At 55.6% G+C, this 17,991-nt stretch overlaps 8 protein-coding genes across 8 annotated transcripts; 4 read left to right on the forward strand and 4 right to left on the reverse strand.

The window, feature by feature from the left end:
* Positions 1-540: 540 nt before the first annotated feature.
* Positions 541-4,602, reverse strand: CH63R_01820 (Cell cycle control protein; the record flags this gene model as incomplete). Its single annotated transcript, XM_018296795.1, has 8 exons — positions 541-696; positions 753-2,421; positions 2,863-2,913; positions 2,964-3,438; positions 3,492-3,949; positions 4,004-4,442; positions 4,493-4,537; positions 4,590-4,602. 8 exons carry the CDS (start codon positions 4,600-4,602, stop codon positions 541-543), a joined length of 3,306 nt encoding a protein of 1,101 aa, XP_018161611.1.
* A 343-nt stretch (positions 4,603-4,945) lies between these two features.
* Positions 4,946-5,526, forward strand: CH63R_01821 (OHCU decarboxylase; the record flags this gene model as incomplete). The annotated part of the gene is made up of 2 exons (XM_018296796.1): positions 4,946-5,416; positions 5,470-5,526. The coding sequence occupies 2 exons, from the start codon at positions 4,946-4,948 to the stop codon at positions 5,524-5,526; spliced, it is 528 nt and encodes a 175-aa protein (XP_018161612.1).
* A 224-nt stretch (positions 5,527-5,750) lies between these two features.
* Positions 5,751-7,312, reverse strand: CH63R_01822 (Flavin containing amine oxidoreductase; the record flags this gene model as incomplete). The annotated part of the gene is made up of 3 exons (XM_018296797.1): positions 5,751-6,880; positions 6,936-6,984; positions 7,055-7,312. The coding sequence occupies 3 exons, from the start codon at positions 7,310-7,312 to the stop codon at positions 5,751-5,753; spliced, it is 1,437 nt and encodes a 478-aa protein (XP_018161613.1).
* An 893-nt stretch (positions 7,313-8,205) lies between these two features.
* Positions 8,206-9,399, reverse strand: CH63R_01823 (uncharacterized protein; the record flags this gene model as incomplete). The annotated part of the gene is made up of 1 exon (XM_018296798.1): positions 8,206-9,399. One exon carries the CDS (start codon positions 9,397-9,399, stop codon positions 8,206-8,208), a length of 1,194 nt encoding a protein of 397 aa, XP_018161614.1.
* Positions 9,400-12,868: 3,469 nt separating this feature from the next.
* On the forward strand, positions 12,869-14,037 carry CH63R_01824 (Acyl-CoA thioesterase II; the record flags this gene model as incomplete). Its single annotated transcript, XM_018296799.1, has 2 exons — positions 12,869-13,153; positions 13,204-14,037. The coding sequence occupies 2 exons, from the start codon at positions 12,869-12,871 to the stop codon at positions 14,035-14,037; spliced, it is 1,119 nt and encodes a 372-aa protein (XP_018161615.1).
* A 248-nt stretch (positions 14,038-14,285) lies between these two features.
* On the forward strand, positions 14,286-15,301 carry CH63R_01825 (Acyl-thioesterase; the record flags this gene model as incomplete). The annotated part of the gene is made up of 4 exons (XM_018296800.1): positions 14,286-14,416; positions 14,510-14,896; positions 14,937-15,084; positions 15,131-15,301. The coding sequence occupies 4 exons, from the start codon at positions 14,286-14,288 to the stop codon at positions 15,299-15,301; spliced, it is 837 nt and encodes a 278-aa protein (XP_018161616.1).
* Positions 15,302-16,082: 781 nt separating this feature from the next.
* Positions 16,083-17,118, forward strand: CH63R_01826 (Cytochrome c oxidase subunit Vb; the record flags this gene model as incomplete). The annotated part of the gene is made up of 5 exons (XM_018296801.1): positions 16,083-16,173; positions 16,297-16,344; positions 16,545-16,703; positions 16,765-16,865; positions 16,951-17,118. The coding sequence occupies 5 exons, from the start codon at positions 16,083-16,085 to the stop codon at positions 17,116-17,118; spliced, it is 567 nt and encodes a 188-aa protein (XP_018161617.1).
* Positions 17,119-17,438: 320 nt separating this feature from the next.
* CH63R_01827 (uncharacterized protein) lies at positions 17,439-17,954 on the reverse strand (the record flags this gene model as incomplete). The annotated part of the gene is made up of 1 exon (XM_018296802.1): positions 17,439-17,954. One exon carries the CDS (start codon positions 17,952-17,954, stop codon positions 17,439-17,441), a length of 516 nt encoding a protein of 171 aa, XP_018161618.1.
* Positions 17,955-17,991: the final 37 nt, after the last annotated feature.

Below are 17,991 nucleotides of genomic sequence, written 5' to 3' on the forward strand. Positions count from 1 at the left end.
ATAGAATGGCACCTCTTTTCACGGCCAGAGATGAAGCAACAGTAAGCACTGGCGATTCATATTGAAATTAGTATACCCTTGAGAGCACCATAGCATTTGGATTCGTGCCGTCGTCAGTCAACGATTCATCAGTAGATGAATGATGCATATGAGAGTCATGACAACGAGCAATAGAAGTATTATTCAGCAAGAAATCTCTATACAGGGGCTTGGCAGCACACACGCGGCCCTGAACCAATACTATGTCCTGTCCTCATGCTCTCGAAAAATGTACATCCTGGGTCACGACACAGAATAACTGAGGCAGAGCTCTCACGCTGACTCTCGCTGACTATCGCAGAGCCTTCCCGGTATGGAACCCTTCCATGAAAAGACCGAGAAGAAAAAAGCAATCCTATACCGTGATCGTGGGAGTCGCTGTTCGTATGATACCGTCCCAACCCCAAACGCCGAGTCAATGCTTTCCCACTTGTCCAGGCGACGCCATTATCCATCCATGACTCTTCAAGAACCACATATCCGCGCCAAAGACACCGTCATTCATAGATAGATTCCAACCCAACTCGTCTTGTTGGCAACAAGAGTCTCGCAGCCGTCCACCGCGCAAACAAGTTTGCTCTCAAGGTCGCGTCGAAACCGATTGTTGGGACGTTTGGCTGCTGGCTTGCGGTTCTCAAAACATTCCTCGCAGTAGACCTGGTTCAGCGTCAGTAACATGGCCAGCTTGTCATCTGTTTGCGGGGGCAACTTACATGACCACACCCTTTTAGAGCCCAAAAGTGGTGCTCGCTACGTTGACGCTTACCCTTGCGCGTTGGATGGCTCTCGTTCACCGGAATGTCGGGGTCATAGGCCAGCTCCTCGTTGCAAGCAGGACATATTACAACAAGGTCAGAGCCCGTATCTCTGGTAAATCCTGACTTGGCCGGGGGCGGGGCTTGGTGAACTGGCTTCGGTGACTCCGCTCGTTCGGCACGTTGGTCAAAAGCGCCATGTTCATACTGAAGCTGGATGTTGCCCAGTGGGTTGTTGAGATCGGCGCCTTGGTTAATTCTGTTGTGAAAGATGCCAAGAAGTTGCACATCATCCTCAGGGCCGGGGAAGAGCCGGAACGGGTAGAGATGGCGGCGTATGCCTGCTGCTAGTCCGCTGAGTGCATTGCTCGAGTTGTACATTCCAAAGGCTGCCGGTTGTCTGCTGCGCTCACGGGGCCGGGCAACCGGGGGGGGCAAGATGGGTGCACGCCTGCGCGGGACCTCAGGAGAGTCGTCGGTAAGGTCGATGACTGGCGCGTTGCCGGCGAGAATGCTACTATCGCTACGCGCAAACGACGGTGGGTTCCTGCCCTGAGAGTTCTGTCGTCTCGGGTTCACGGCAGGGCGGGGCGCGTGTGTCTGAACAGGGCTGTCAGGCTCGTTCGTGAGGTCGATGACGTCGGCAGGAGCGCTATTAGGATTGTTTTGGGGTCCTCCTGCAGGCCTTCGATGTTGCTGAAAGTACAGCTCTAAGTCGACTAAAACATCCGCCGGGTTGCCGAATTCCCCCGAGCCGTTCTGGTGCTGTCCGGCCATGCCTCCCTCGCGATTGTCCCCACGTGACGTTTGTTGTTCGCGTAGGCGTGGCAACTGGTCCATTTCGGCGAGAAGTGCAAGCTCGAGTTCGTCGGCCAGGTCAGGTGAAAATGGGTCGTTGAACAAGGGTCCGTGGGCAGCGAGGCCGTCCGACATGGAAGATTCTTCTGAATCGGAGTCTGAAGACTGTGACTGTGATTGTGAGGCAGACTCGGGGTCCCAATCCTGCTGAGCGTCGGCTTCGGAGTCGAACGTGCTTGAGCGATGGTCAAGAACGTCGGAGGAATAGTCTGGGACTTGGTAAGCCCCTGCTTGGTAGAAGAGCTCGTCGTCAATTCCGCCCCAAACGTCGTCCGAGTCGATCAAGGATTGGGGTAGCGCGGGAATCGAAGGTGAGCCCGATTCAGATGCGGGAGAAGTCGAGCCCAAGGCGGGGGCGGAGGCCGGAGAGTGTGGAATCGAAGGAGAGGCTGAGATTGAGTGTAAGGATTGAGAGGGGGAGTTCGATATCGGCGAGGAATATGGTGGAGAAGCTGAGCTCATATTCTGTGAACGGGGCCAATATGGATTGGCGCTGGAGAACGATCGGGTCAGCCCAAATCCGAGGGTTCCAGACGGCGAAAGTTGGGGAAACCACGAACAAACCGTCTGCCTCTCGAGTGTCTTAAGTTCGTCGAGAAAGTTCGAAGGCTTTAGTCCCGAGAAGGACCCGCCGGGGATCAACAGGATAGGAGTGAATCTCCTACGACCGACACAAAGGTGAAGTGACCATCCCGTGGTATTTTCGGGGTAGGACCAGGTTGGCAGAAGCTGAGTGGACAAGAAAAAGGGCGGTTTCGTTGGGCTTGCCCTGGGAAGGTTGTACTCGTCGTCGTCGTGTGTTGCCGGTGGCGGTTGAGGGTGGGTAGGTGGTTATGCAAGTGCAGGCCACCCGGCGGAAGGAACAACGGTTGGCGCTTCAGCCTTAGATAAGCTCGCACAGTGCAGGGGCAATTGCTCCGATAAGCAGGAACCCCTCTGGAGTTCTGGGCTGGCAGGGAACTTGCGGAAGATATGTTGCTAAGCGAAGTAACCCTGCCGCACTGACTGTGCACAGTAGACTTTCCTTCACAGTGCTTATGTCATAGTTGCAAGACGCGACGAAAAAGTCGTGATGCACTTCACCTTTCTTTCACCGAGATTCAAGGTGAGTCTCCAAGGTGAGCCTTCATGTAAGCCGCCATTATGCTCAGGTACAAGTACCATTGCAAGTAGATTCACGTTGAGAGCCATCAAGTCGCTTTGCACATACAAGAGCTTTGAGCCTAAGACATTGGATATCATTTTGATAGACTCTTCCGCCCTGTTTACGTATAATACAAAGACAGACCCAGCAGAACCTGACCTGCTTACTCCTGTTTGACTCCAAACACAGAAACAACACCCTCCTCGTTGACAGAAATCAGCTGCTTGGCATCAGCACCCCACTTGACCGACAGCGCTGCAACTGACGTTCTCAGAGGTTCCGACCACGACTTCGAGCTCTTGATGTACTGCTGCACCGTGATGCCGCCAGCACCTGCAGTGGCGAGATACTGTCCGGTATAATCCCAGGCCAGGGACTGGACTGGCCCGCCGGTCTCGAGTGTCTTGACTCTGGCAGCATCTCCCTCCTTGCGCAGATCGAAGATTGTAACCGAGCTCTGACCCTTGGCCGTTGCCGCAAGCCAGAATCCATTTTCTGAGAACGTCAGAGCCTCGACGGGTGCGCCAAGGCTGAAAACAGCTGCAACCTCTAAGCTCGTCGTCATGAACAGACTGATGTCACCCGTGGCAGTGCCCGCCGCGAAGAGATGGCCGTCGGGGTGGAATGCCGAGGATGTCAAAGCTGAACTAGTTAGCAACTCTGGGTATGAGTGGTGCGAAGCATCGACAACTTACCTGTATCGGCATACGTGCGGCTGATCCTCTTCAGGGCGTGGAGGTCGTAGAACACGATGCTCTTATCTGAACCGACGGAGGCGAGAAGGTCACCAGTAGGGTGGACGCTCAGGGACGTCACAGGTCCCGCGTGCTCAGAAAGTGATGCAACTTCGCTGCCGCCCTCAAAGACCTTGACTGATCCCTTGCTCGTGGCAAAGATCAGCTTGTTGCCCGTCCACACAGAGTCGATGACCGGCTCATTGACAGCGACTTGACGCTCGACTGAGTCCGCCTCGACCGAGTATATCGCAGCGTCGCCGCCCCGGCCGCCAACTGCCGCATAACTTCCCTGGAGCGCGAGCGAGGAGGCGTTGGAGACCGGTGCCGGTGTCGAAGCAACAGTGACCAGCGAGGCAACGTCTTCGGAGGTGGCCCAGCCTTCAGGAACCGGGCGCTTCTTGCGGCCCTTGGAGAGTCTGCAGTATGTTAGTGTGTCGATCCAGCATGCGGCTGCATCCAACTTGACTCACTCTTGGTGCTTTGCGTTGATCTTGTGAATCCACTCCTCAGGAAGCCCCTCGGTCGAGTCGATGGTCATCGCGTCTCCATTTGTAGCTCCAGCGGTGACGCTGACCTTGGAAAGCGCCTCTCTGGCCTCGTCTCGCTCCTTCGCCAAGCGCGCAATGACTCTGACGGCGGCATCATGCTGGTACAGGGCTGTCGCAAGCTCCTCCCGTGTCCTCGCAAGCTGCTCCTTCAGGTTGAATGTCTCGAGAGCTAGAGCATCCCATTCGTTTTGGAAAGTCGCAAGCAGGGCCGGAATCGAGGTGAGCGTCGGAGGTCTAGGTCGAACGATGTGCGATTGGGTCAGGGGAAGCAGGTCATCGTTCGTGAGAGCTTCGCCAGTCACAGGCTCGGTTCCGTTTTCCTCGATGTACTTCTCGATTAAGCGCTTCTCAAAAATGGTGCCTGGTCACCGTTAGCCCAATAACTCTGCCTCCTGGGCGCAAGACACTTACCCGACTTCTTCGAGGCGACGGGCTCCTGGGGAGCTTCTCCAGAGACTACAGGCCTTGTCAGCAACACCACATATCAATGCGGCCGATTCAAACTTACTTGCGCACAGCATTGTCCCAAATGTCGCGGTATGAATTGGACGTCGGGGTGGTTCGTTCGCGTCGACTTTTGCCTTTCAAAACAAATCTTCAGCCTTGCTACAGGTGCTTGCCAGACAGGTGGGTCTCCTGCTCGAAAGCACGAGCCATTGCATCACGTGTGGCTGGCGTGTCCAGGAAAGCTCGTTATCTTATCACTATCTTATCACCTTATCTCCCTTGATACCCGTCACTTCGCAGAGGTCCAGCATCGGCACCTTCCCTTAACCATCGAGCTACCCTGATTGAGTGCGCGATATATGAGGTGGAATTTCATGAACCGATATTTCTTGAACACATCATCCCAATTCATTCAAAATGGCTTCTTTGCCCGATATTGACACTCTAACCCATTCGTCTGAAGAGGAGCAGACTGAGATCCTCGATGCCCTCTTTGAGCCGAGTCCAGCGATCCATGCACTCATCCTGCCCTCCATCTCGGCCGCTTCGTTCCAATCTTACGACGAACTTATCACACACTGCCATAAAACCTTTCAAGCGCTCATAGACGACCCTGCCCACAAGGCGGAACTGCACTCTATCATCAGCTCGCATCCTCGACTCGGTGCCAAGAAGGTGGAGAGCGCTCAGTCCGCCGCAGAGCAGGCGCAGCTACAGAGTGGAGATGCCACTGAGCTGGCTGCTCTGAATGCTGAGTACGAGGCCAAGTTCCCCGGCCTGCGTTACGTCGTCTTCGTCGACGGCAGAGGACGTCCAGAAATCATGGCAAACATGCGCGAACGTATCTCACGAGGCGACTTGGCGCTGGAGGAGCGCGCTGCTGTACAAGTAAGTAAGAAAGCGGGCCTCCACTAGAGTTTGTTCGGCTGACTTTTTGACAGGCCATGTGCGACATTGCTAGAGATCGAGCTGCAAAGCTGCAGGCCACCTCGCGGTGAAAACTTGAAGCGCAGTCGGGGCAAAGGCCCATGGCACAGTTTGGCTGCAAATGCAAGTGCCTCGTGAAGCCTTCACCGGGCTCTCCACAGAACGCCTGAGAAGGCGAGAATCGATGTCTTGGCGTCACTCAACCTTGTGTGAACACGGCTAGCAGCTCTAAGTCTGTAACTTTGCACCAAGTCTAGCATGTCTATGAGAACCCATCCTCCACGTCATAACCCTATCACAACTTCGCACTCTCCTCGACCAACTTCAAGAGTCTGCCGACGCGCTCAGCCTCGCGATAGCCGCTGATGACCGCGCCAGCAACACTTCCGCGGTTTTCCATCTCAGTGTGCTCGCCGGCAAACCCAAGCTTGCCGTCCCATACGGGCCTACCTAGCTCCTTGAAGTCGAGAGGACTTCGCTCTCCGTTCTCCGAGACGATGGACGGTGTCGTCGTGGCGCCGCGCGAGAACTCGTCAGTCAACCAGTTCGTCAAGCTGGTCTCGCTTGGTTGCGGAGGCTCAGAAGAAGGCTTGAAACGGGACACGAGGAACTTATGGTAGGCTGCCGCAACCTCGTTGGGGTCAAAGCGAAGAAGGGCGGTTGCCGGGGTTTCGGAAAGATACGTCAGTAGGGTTGGGCTGGAGCCAGGAAGGGATGGACTGGCGAAGTTGGCGCAGACCAAGGTAGATGCTTCAAAGATCTCAGCGGGGGTCGAGGAACCGGTGAGAGGCTTCTTAGAGGAAGGCAAGAAAGTGTACGAGCCCGCGCTGTCGGCCTCGGGCCACCAGGCTGTTGAGTATTGAAGAAGGAGCTTCTCTAGAACGCCGACGTGGGTGCCCTTGATCGCCTCCTGCAAACGAGGGGGGAGGGGAGGGTTGAAGGTGCTCTCTGGGAGAGTCTTGAGGGTGCCGAGCGGGATGGTGGAAATGGCCGTCGTCGCGATGAACTTGTTGCCCTGGGCGTCGGTCACGACGACTCCATCCCTGCTCTGCGAAACACGAGCGATCTTTGTGCTCAATCTCACCTCGGCGCCCTTGGCCTTGGCATCATCGACGACCTTGTTGACCAAGGCCTCGTAGCCTCCCTCAGGGGCGGCGTCAGAGCCGGCAAAGGCGGTTATGGTCTCCCATCCTGCCCACTTCAACGATGCCTTTTCAAGCTTGAGCCCTAGAGGAATCTCAAGGGAGCGGGCAAGCGCGGCAGCCAAATCCTTTTGGGATGATGCGGTCAGTGCCGAATCGTCGCCGAAGAGGGCCGACGCCAGTGAAGCAGAGGGCGAGGGAGGAGGATGAGGGAGCTTAGCAGATGCTTGGACAGCCCCCAGTGTTGCGCGCAGGTTGTCGGCCTCTGAGCTAGCGAGACGACCTGACGAAGCCGATTAGTGCACAGGTCGACATGACGGATAAAGGGAGCCACATACCACCCGGGCCATAAACTACACCCTCAGCAGCCTTGGGGAGATGCGCCACCTAAGCAGTCCAACTCGTTAGCCAAGCCCAGCTCAATAACCCGTATGGCAACCATGAAATCGTTACTTACAACACCAAGGTCTTGCGCGATGTATCTAGCCGGGTTTCCCTCTCTGTAGCCGTGGATCCAGCTGCATCCGACGTCGACTTTGACGTCTCCTTTCACCCATGTGCTTGCACGCCCTCCGACCCTGTCTCTCGCCTCCAGCACCAACACCTTGCGGCCCTTGGTCGCGAGTTCGCGGGCGGCTACGGCACCGGACCAGCCAGCCCCGATGATGATGGTGTCCAAAGTCTGAGTCGTCGCCATGATGCTGCGCTTGAACATGTGTAAAGATGTCGTGTCCGAAGAAGGGGGGAAACGTTGTCAGTAGGCGGAGAATCTCGAAAGACGGCGGTGGTGTTGCGATTCGGCCTTGAATCAATCGCCCCGCGTCAAATGTCCCCGCCAACCCCCCAGGTTCAGGTAGCTAGTGTTCCCGTCACGTCACGGCGGGGCCCTGGCCCGGGATTCGGGAAGATGTCCGACCAGGGGCCGATCATCGGAATTGGCGGGGCTCAACTGCTGGCGGCTGGAATGGACTTCTCCCACATTCACGAAACCGTCCCGTCTACACCTCCAGTCATTGTGTCGCCGATACGAATGGCATCATCCAGCATATGTTCGCTAGGTTGGTGGACGCGTAGCTGAGTTGAAAATACAGCCGATTGCCGGAGACCCATCCTTCACTCTACATCCTCCACCCTCATTTACTCTGCAGGAGCACCGATGCCATCAAGCAATTGCGCTAGTTCAGCAGAAAGAAGACGAATCAACTGGGAAATGAGATTTGCATTACCCAGCTTGGGATAAATTTGGACTCGGGGGTATTTCTCTGGTAGAGTTCAGTATCGACATCTCTGCCTCATTTGATATCCGTGCTGGTAGCTTTGCTTCTCACAAAACCGGTTGCCCAGTCGTGCGATGTGCATACCTGGGTAGCATTTCTATGTTCCTGAGGGACCAGGTTGCTCGGCATTCTTCCCAAGTCTCGATCCTAAAGGGCATTGTCACGAACACAGCTGACCTTTCGGGGCTGCCCTAGTTTTCGTCTTCCTTCTGGCCTCAATAAACGTATTCAATTGGATGCTGTCGGTTTTTATTTTGATGCAAAGATTTGGGACCCGATCATGCCTTTCTCATGTCAAAATCTTCGAAACGTTCGCCCGTACTCTCAAGGCCTACCTGCCACCGACCCACGATATGCCATCTAGTTCGTCGAGATATTCCTCATAGGAGTGGCCATCTTCCTCAGTTTCCCCGTTTTGAACTGGCCCGCCAAATATGGCGCCAAAATCTGAGTACACATCCTCCAGATCGTCGTCATCGGCCCAGGCATAAGAACAATCGTGTTCTGCTGTGGGGAATGAGAGAATTCCGTCATCCTCCATTTCTTCGAGCATCGTTCCGGATGGAGCCAAGACTGGTGAGCGGGCAGGCTGCAGCCGCGGGGATTTCGGCAGCATTCGGGAAGACTGTGGTGTTTTTGGAGATCCCGGGGGAGATTTTATCGAGTTTGGTGACGATATCCCCGACCGGATCAGAACCACCCTTGCCGGAGGCGTTTGTTGCTGCTGTTCTGCAAGCGCAGAGGACTGTGCGACAAACCTGGCCCCCGTGGCCAGTTGTTGGCCGTGGTGAAGGACGGCGGCATTTGCAGCAGTTACGGCGACGACAAGATCCCCACGCAGCATCGCCTCGTTCCTTACACGCAACCTGACTCTGTTGAGCACCGCAGCTCTTAACATGATCGAGGTCTCCCGGATCAGGCCCTGTCTGTCGGCATCTGGCGAGTTGGCCACAGCCGCCAACTTGACGAAACGCTTGTCGCCCGAGGCAATGGCCTCGCGGTTGATGATGTGCGTCGCCGGCAGGGAGAACGGCTGGGAGAGCCGACTGGTTATGAGCTGAAGCCTCAAGCGACGCTTCTTGCAGCTCAGAGCAGCCGTGTACGGTCCGTCGACGTCAGATTCGGCCCTTTGGCGTTTCTCGATTCTCGGCAGTGGCGATGACCGTTGAAAAACGAAGCTCGACTGGTCGTGATCCGTCGAGAAGGCAAAATATTGTTCGGCCAGTTTGGGCAAAGGCTGACGGAATGTCGGGCTTGCGTCGGCTTCTCCTACGGTGGCAGGTGTAGGTACACTTGGATGAGGCGCCAAGTGGCGACAGCTCGAAGAAGGTAACGGAATATGCCTGCAAGTTGCGGTTGATGCGCAATGGTCTGCATGCTCAGAACACTGTCTCGGTGCCAGTGACGGTAATAGGTCTGTTTCGACGTCGATGACTCGGACATTTTCGCCAGCTGATCCTTGAAGTCGCCACGTTTTGAACGGCTCCAAACTGCTGCGGTTCAGAGAACCAACCTCGACCACCATCGTTATGTTATGCCAGTGTGTGTGTTGACGCGGCTTGCTTGAGCCGGTGAAGTGAGTCGTTCACCTCTTCCGGGTACCTGGGTCGCATCGGCGTATATAGGGCGTTCGGAAGTTCTTCATACCCTATGACCAATCCCTCAGCGCCAGTCTAGCATCTATTCCCCGCTGGCATGGGGGACCGACGACTGAGCGGAATCGATGAGGTATGATGAAAGGATAAGGCGGCATAAAAATGCACGGCGAGACGGAGTAGAACGATCCTGGACCTTTCTGGGCAGGGTCCCTTCTCGGTGCAAAGTGAGTGACAGGAAGTGGGGGAGAGCGGGAAAAGCGCAAAAGGCCGTGGTCGTCGTGGTCATCGCCCATGGCCGCAATACAGGCACGAGACCCTGGCTCCTATTTATTGCTCCATGCCACCACCATGCGGATCACAGTGGAAGACAGAGAAAGCGGGGACAGAACGAGAGACGACTGGAGAGAAGGGCGATCAGCTCAAACCGACGGGGCGGAACCGCCCATTTGTCTTCCACCCCCTCTCGCCCTTCCTGGCCTGGGACTTGTGCTACCCAAAGGGCAAGCCGGTGCTAAGAAACAAGTCGATGTTCTGGTCGATTGCTGATGCGTGGGTGTGTGAGAGACAGGGACAGGGGTCGCGGAGGCAAAGACCTGGGGAAAGCTGGCATGGGACGAATGGGATAATCGGGATGCGCTGGTCACCCCTGGCCATGCACCGTCCCCGGTGCGCCGGGGACTCGACGACTACAAGGGAGGGTGCGAGTGACATGGGCGGGAAATTTGTGGTGTTTTTCAGCCTTCGGGTCTGGACATGCGTGGACATGCGTGACCTACGCCTCTGTCCAAGGGCAGGTGGAGAGTTAAATGCCGTGTAGCAATTTAGGGTCAAGGTGCTGATAGAACACGTCGCAGCTCATGCCGTACGTACATCACCAATGCTCTCGCGCCGATACGCATGTTTTCAATGGACTCTGCTGCCTGTCGGATAGAATCTTCTGCGTGGTTGAGAGCATGGTATCCCTCTAGACAAAAGGAAGCCGCCTCTGTGTACCGTGGTTAACAACTCGAAAGAGAGGACGCCAAGGGAACATTTCCCTGCACCCCAGACCGGGTCTTCTTCTCCGGGTCAGAGACGATGTGACCAGCCGCATAACACATAGGCTTACATGCCCCATGCCTGTCTTTCTTTTGGAGTAAATGGACAATCTTTACAATTCAAGGAGTGCAGTTTTCGCGTTTGATTTTGGCGAGCAAAAGACTCGAGGGGAATGCGGACCTCGCTGGATGTTTCTGCCCCAGACCAGAAGTTTTGGCCACTCGGCAGACGTGGTCTTCTCCTCACATTCTGATCTTCCGCGGACGTGCATTGTTTGGGCTCGGTTCTGACGTCTCCGGTTTTTGGAGGGGAGGCATTTCCAACATTCCTGGTTTGTTTCATGGACCTGGGCATCCGCAGCCACCGTTTCTTTTCCCAGCCTAAGTGGCTTGGGTCACCCGCTCTGCTGGGTTTCTATCGCCCTCTTTTGCGATCTCACAACATTCCTGTGTCTTTCTATCTCGAGAACTCCATTTTTCGCCTTTCGCCCTGTTGTTTCGAGCCGCTATCCTTGTTGCCTGGCCGCCATCGGCCCCTTGCTCCCTTCCGGCGGTTGGCTCGCTCTGAACACAGATCGGCAACACCGTCGACGAACTTGTCAGCAAGAAGTGTTAAACAATTGCAAGGGTCTGGCTTTTCGCCTCCTTCAGGGCGCCAGTGACAACCTGACTCTGCCACTCGAGAACCGAGAATCTCAGGCGGCCATATCACCACGGGCATATAATAGCACAATGGCAGGAGCCAAGTACCGTCAATCACGGTGTGACCCCAAGCGCCCATCACCATTCGCCATCCCGCTTTGCGGGGGAACACACCCTTCCTCGACATATTCCCAGGTCTCCTTGTGCTGCTGCCGTTGGGCACTATGGGGTGCATCATGCAGTTGTCGCTGCTGCCCCGTCCACTGAAAATTCTTCCGAGACCGCTTGTCGCTCACCAGCAGAGCTGAGGTGGGCGAGGCGAGACCTTGAGAGTGCGGGATGCCCAGAACGGCAACGTGCACCAGCTCGTTTCGCCTACTGAAGGTTGTGCTTGGTACCGGTTAGCGGCTTTTCGTTTGCTTACAAGCTGCTGGCAACGCGCCGCTAACGACGAAACGGGAGGGTCACGCGCAGCTCAATGTCTTTTCGTTATGAGCGGCATTGGGCTGGCCGACTCAATCCCTCGGCCAATGAGAACTGAGGAAGAATGAGCGTTCGAGATGATGAGGCCGTGAGGGAATAGGCTTCTGTCAGTGTCAGTCGAAGCCAAAACAAGGGAGCGAGACAGGGGTGGTGCCCTGCCACTCATTCTCGGCTCTCGTCTTCCAGTTTGACAGCGGTCAGTGCGAAGTATTGCAGGAAGTATCCGTATCCATAATAATCGATTAATGATCGAAATCTACCTGTACCAAAGTTTGCTTGGGACGAAACAGTTAGTCTAGAAGCCTAGAACGCCCGCATCCTGCAAAACGCTGCATGGCGACCCCAGTTTTGTCTAGCCAGCCAGGATGGATTAAGGGCTCAGTCCAGTATTCAACTCCCTTTCACGGCCAAGTGGCCGCAGCCCCCGTCAGTTGTCAAAAAGTTGCCTACCCAGTGGGCACTGATGCCGAGACGGCACCAGGCCGTAAGTGTAAGACGACAGGCAATACGATGTACAACCGGAATTCAGCTGAAGTTCTAGGCAGAGAAGAAAGGTTGCCGGAGGAGCTTGCCACCCCAAGCTCGGGCAGCAGCGGCTTTGGCCGTCTGGTCAGCTGGGTGCCCTGCCCTAGCGAACCCGGGCTACACGGCGTCTTACCATAGTTTCTCACTCTAAGCTATCTCACTCATCTCACATAAGCCACTTGGCGTATAATACCGGCTGCCGCGTGCAGACCGATATGTCCGGTCTTGACTATCGGGGCCGGAAAATTATGGGTATTTCCCGGGAGCTATCGGCTTTTCTCTCCACAAATTGCCGCAATCCTCCCCGGGGACGACTGGAGCATACCCGGTGCTCAGGTTGTCTACGTACCTATCCAACAACCAACCCTTAGGAGCTTCCGAGCTTCCCCTCACATGGATACCTCGGCTCCGCACCGGAAAGTCAGGGGCAGCTCCGACGCGCACGGCCACGGTCCCGCCCACCTTGGTTCTCGTCCCGAGGTCCAATCGTTTGGCACGTCCACGTCTCAGGAGCGGTTGGGCAAAGCTTAGCCAAGCTTAACTATCAAACCAACCAACCTCTTTTGCTCTATCTGGTATTGTTGACCGGCCATAATCTCGTCTCATGAACCCATTCAGGACCCTTCACTGTATTCGGTGATTCTCAGCGTCTGTTCCATTCAGCGTTCCTTGCTGGTTTCCTTGGTTATTTCTTTGCAGGTTCGCCATCATGTCTAGGCTTCTATTTAACGATGTCATGGCACTGGCACCGATTCCGACACCCTCCAACCGGATGACCGTCACTGGCGGCGCAGTCAAAAGGTATATGAGCCTGTATCCAGCCTGGGTGCCCGGGTCAGAACTCGTAGGTGGCAAAGGTCGCGGGTCCAAAGCCGACCCTCGGGCGGCCTATGGAGGGCATGTCTACTGCCAGGCGCCTCTGGCCGCAAGCCGCGCCATCAAAGAGGAAGAGCCCTCAGGGTCAGGGACCCAGTCAGGGGGGTTCGGGCTCCACGTAAGATTGCGTTCATGTGCTGTCTTCATCATCACTAACCCATGTTGCAGGCCATTCAAGGCGTATTTTCGGCCGCCGCAAAATCAGACAGGCCTTTTGTGTATGAGGTCGCTGTCCTCTCGACCAGCCGGACGTTTTGCTCGAGGCTGGTGACAGTACGGCAACCTCGAGAAACGAGCAAAAGAAGCGACTACGAAGGCAACTTTCTGGCCGAAGACGCAGAGACTGAACTGGGCGATGTGTGCTTCAGCTGTATATGCACCTTCAAGCGACCAGAAGAAGGTCGGGCCATATCTCAAGAGGAACCGCCGCAGAAACGCTTCGCCAATATTCTCGCAAGCAAGTCTCCGAGGGAGTGGCCCCATGCACCGGCAGTTGACGTGGAAGAGATCAAGGCTATGTTTCCGGACATTGGCGAGACGACCTTTCCCATCGTTGACATGCACAAGGTCGACTTAACAACGTACAACGAGGGCAGGCCCGTGACAGAGAGGAGGGAGCTTCTTCTCTACCGTCTAAAGAGCCCGCTACCCGCTGACGACCCAAATTCGCACATCGCTATTCATGCATTCGAGTCTGATCGCAACGGTCTACTGATGATAGGCAATCACAATGGCCTCGGGTGGAATTTTGGGACAGCGGCAAGCTTGACGTATAAGTTCGTCGTCCACGTCAACGCTGACCAGGCCGTGATGAAGGATCCTTCAGGTCCGGACGATGGCTGGTGGATTCAGGAGGCATCTTTTCCTCGCACTGGCCAGGGGCGAGGGGCCCTCATGTGTAAGATGTGGAGTCCTGAGGGTATTCATGTCGCTACTGGGTATCAGGATGGTATTGTCAGAGAGAGGAGGGCGGAAGGGGATAAGCTCAACGAACGGCTGTAAATACACATCATCCTTTGTAGGCAAGATGGCCTTGCGCTATTTGATAAAAGGGTATGCATATTTAGATTCTCTAAATAAACATAGACGAAGAGCATCAATATCAGTAACAAAACATTCAACCTTGGCTTGGTTTACATATGGCCAGTTGTTCTTTTTGGGTTAGTGATGTTTCTTTTCAGGGTTGCGAAAACTTAGAGAACGCGCAGACCGGTGTATACAAACTCCTTCCTCCTTGCCCTCCTTCTAAAATGATTCGAGGCGTCACGGTCCGACCTATCAATAAGGGTGACGAGTATTGGGAAGCATCTTGGACCAAGTTCTCGGACGCCATCAGCGAAAATCGGGTGAAGCGAGAACATCAGCAAGAGTTTGAAGCCTGGTATCAGAAATCACAAGAGAAACCCCTCTATTCCGAAGACCAAGACTCTGCTAAGGGTTTCTTATAATACCAGCGAAACCTCAATCAAGCCAGGGTTGTCAGGAAGTGGTTCCGCGACAACTACATACTCCGCCTCAACCAAATCATGGCCAAGCAACATCGAACGGATACGAGCCTTTGCATGGGCCATGTCCTCTACGAAAGATACAACATACTCAGGCGTTTCAGTCCCCTGTATGAGCGTGGAGGGCTCGGGATGCCTCCGCTTGACTTTCCCATGCAGAGGACGAGCGTCTCTCTTGACCGCCAGCTGCGCAACTACACTAAGATGTTCTGGAAGCGTGCCGTCGACGAAAAAGACATCAATAGCCAGGAGCAGCATTATACTCCCTATCTCCCGGTGCAATCAAGACCGCCATTCAGACTGCTAGTCAACTCACAACACCTTCTTGGAAGTCCCGAGGCTGGCAGCACCAATCTGTGTCAGGCATCGTCCCAGCAAACGTTATTGGTCTGACAGGCTTGTTATCACAACATCAAAGACGAAAGAAGTCTCGGCGACTCCAGAGTTGCACCAGCGCAAGAGAGGTCAGACATTTGCGGCAACCAAACGTCAGACTTTCGATGATAATAGCAGCGCACCGCCAGCCAAGAAGGCGCGCAAGATGGTAGGGGAGGGATTGCAACTGGTGCTGTGCTGGCGGACTTGGACAGAGAGAGCCTGGCCCCCCAGATGACCCGGAAGATTCATCAACTGTACACAAAGTGGAAACCAAGGCTAGGGCTCGTGCGACTCCGGGCGAGAGTGGCACGTCGGCTGCAGTCAACAGTATTCCTCAAGACAGCAACTTGAGCAGCGCAACTTGCGAAGGTGCAGAGTATTAGTCTAAGTACGCCGAGGGACTTGACAGACGATTTCGCATCTCAGAGATGGACACCGCTGGTGAAGGGATTGCCAATTACTTCATCCCCGTTGGCAAGAGTGATGATCAATCGCTTTGCCCACCACTCGAAAGTCCCGATTGTGAGGGCAATAGTAGTAGAGAGCCCTTTCCCGAAGACTGCAAGGAAGGCCTCGCACGGATTCGTCATCCTACCGTACTGCCGGGTGCAGCCAAAAGAGCACATGAAAGTTGGTAGTTAACGCAAAGGGGTCGAGTGGTGTGCAAAAGCGCTGGTGAGGCAGGCCTAACTTATAAGAGAGATTGGATGGAGACCCAATCTCAATCGGACTGAACCATTTACAAAGGGATTTCGGAAGCGTCACCCCTGACATCCTATAAAAGCCTCCGAAGCACATGATAGGAAAATGAGACAGTAGAACGAACCAAGATGTTGTAATATTGTAGCAACAGATGAAAACACCCGAAACCGTTGCCATTCATGTCCTCCGCAAGTTCGTGAACGGGGAGGAGCTCAGTAATGTCGGGCCTCCCATTTGGCAGCCTCCAAAGCGTATCACGTGATAGGACGTCGCTTATGATGCCGGTTATGGCAAGTACCTTGGTCAGTGCTCTCTTTTGAGCGGTACCCCGTAGCTTACCCGACCAGCCGCAGAACATCAAACGAGACCATCAAATCAGGCCATCGACAAATCCCTCTCTTCAACCAATTCCGACGTCACAACGAACCTCTCCTCTCCATCCTCCCCCCAATTGCCGCCGCCATGTTCTTGCAACGCTCCGCCATCATGGCCGCCCGTCGGGCCGCCGTCGCTCCCCTCGCCAGACGCACTTTCGCGACTTCCATGATCCGCCGTACGACCCCCAATTGACTCCCAGCCCAAATCCCGAGCCAGGGAAAAAAAATAAGCCTGGGAGCGAAGCCATTCCGGAAGTTCCCATGTCGCTGACTCTACGGCCATTCGTGGTCACAACCAGGCGACGCCAACTCTTCTACCCCCGCGAAGCCCTACAAGACCATCAAGGGTAAGGACTCCGCGCGCCAATTGATTCGAAATTATCGTCGATTCCGTTCGCCGGCGCGGGCGCGGTCCCGCGGAATGCACATGCACCACCACCGGCATCCCTTTTGGGCCGCGTCGTACGATACCGAGCGACGGACGATACTTCGAATCGAAACTTGGACGATGAGACAAGACGAGGCTAATCACTTGCAACTATGACAGAGATCCAGGTCGAGGAGGACCTCACCGGACCCGGTGCTAAGGCTGGCACCGTCCCTACCGACCTCGAGCAGTCCACCGGTCTCGAGCGTCTTGAGATTCTCGGAAAGATGGAGGGCGTCGACGTCTTCGACATGCGCCCCCTCGACGCCTCCCGCAAGGGTACGCGAACAACGCCCCGCTCCCTCGTTTCGGTGGCCAGGAACCTAACCCGCTGTGCTAGGCACCGTCGAGAACCCCATTCCCGTCCGCTCCGCCGGCGAGGAGCAGTACCTCGGCTGCACCGGTGTCCCCGTCGACTCCCACGTCACCATTTGGCTGACCGTACGTGTCTCCGCCGACCCGAGCCGATCCGTTGGGAAACACCATGATGATGATGATGATGATGACCTGACCAAACAACTGACAGATCTCCCGCGACCGCCCTATCGAGCGCTGCCCCGAGTGCGGCTCCGTCTACAAGATGGAGTACGTCGGCCCCACCGACGACCACCACCACGACCACCACCACGGCCACGGCTACGAGGAGCCCAAGACTTTCGCCGACTTCGTCAAGCCCGAGTACCGATACCAATAGATGCTTCGCCTGACGGCGGGACATGTTGTAGCAATGGCGAGACTGGGGGCGAGACGGCATCGAGGTGGCTCTGGAGTGAGCACGGCAGATGTGTAGATTACCTGAGTTGTGGGCTGTATAGAACCTTTTTTTCTCCCGGCTTCAGTCCCTATGGCCCGTCTCGGCTGGTCCGCCATGTTCAGGTGGTCTGACCCTAGTAGGAATGACTGTGTGTTACCGCGGCCGTCGGGGACAGCTTCGACATTGCCAGAACGACAGTGCTGGCAGCCATATCCGCCACTTGTGACAATGATGATGATCCCGTATTCACCGCCCTGCTATCATTCTGGATCGAAGCTCAGCTTGATCTTCTTGCCCTTCTTCTTGCCGGCCTTCTTCTTGCCATTCTCGTCCTCCTTACTGTCCTTTTTCACATTATTTGACGCATCCTCAGCAGCGTCACCGTAACCACCGTCACCACCACCACCGCCAACAACCTTGCCAGCCTTCCGCTTCTTACTCGCCCCAATCCCCGCCAGCTTCTCTGCCTCCCTCCTGCTCTCCTCTCTGCCGGCACCCGTCTCGTCGCCCACCTCGCCATCCTTCTTCAGCGCGCTCTCGTCGACGCCGCCGTCCTTGTCCACTCGCACATCGACGACGTTGCCCTCGTCGTCCACCACGAGCGGCGCGTCTTCGGCCTCCTCGCTCTCGGAGCGCTTCTTGCCCGCCCGCCGCCGCTTCGAGAGGATCGGGTCAGGGTCCGCCGCATTCCTGGCCGCCTGGGCGTGCAGGGCGCGCAGGAAGGGCGGGATCGTGGTGTCGTAGGAGAGGTTCTTGGACGTGATTTTGTCCGACATGGCAGGCGGTGTCGCGGTTGCGAGATACACGCACGAG

The sequence above is a fragment of the Colletotrichum higginsianum genome, chromosome 2 (genome assembly GCF_001672515.1).
Source record: "Colletotrichum higginsianum IMI 349063 chromosome 2, whole genome shotgun sequence".
Lineage (NCBI taxonomy): Eukaryota > Fungi > Ascomycota > Sordariomycetes > Glomerellales > Glomerellaceae > Colletotrichum > Colletotrichum higginsianum.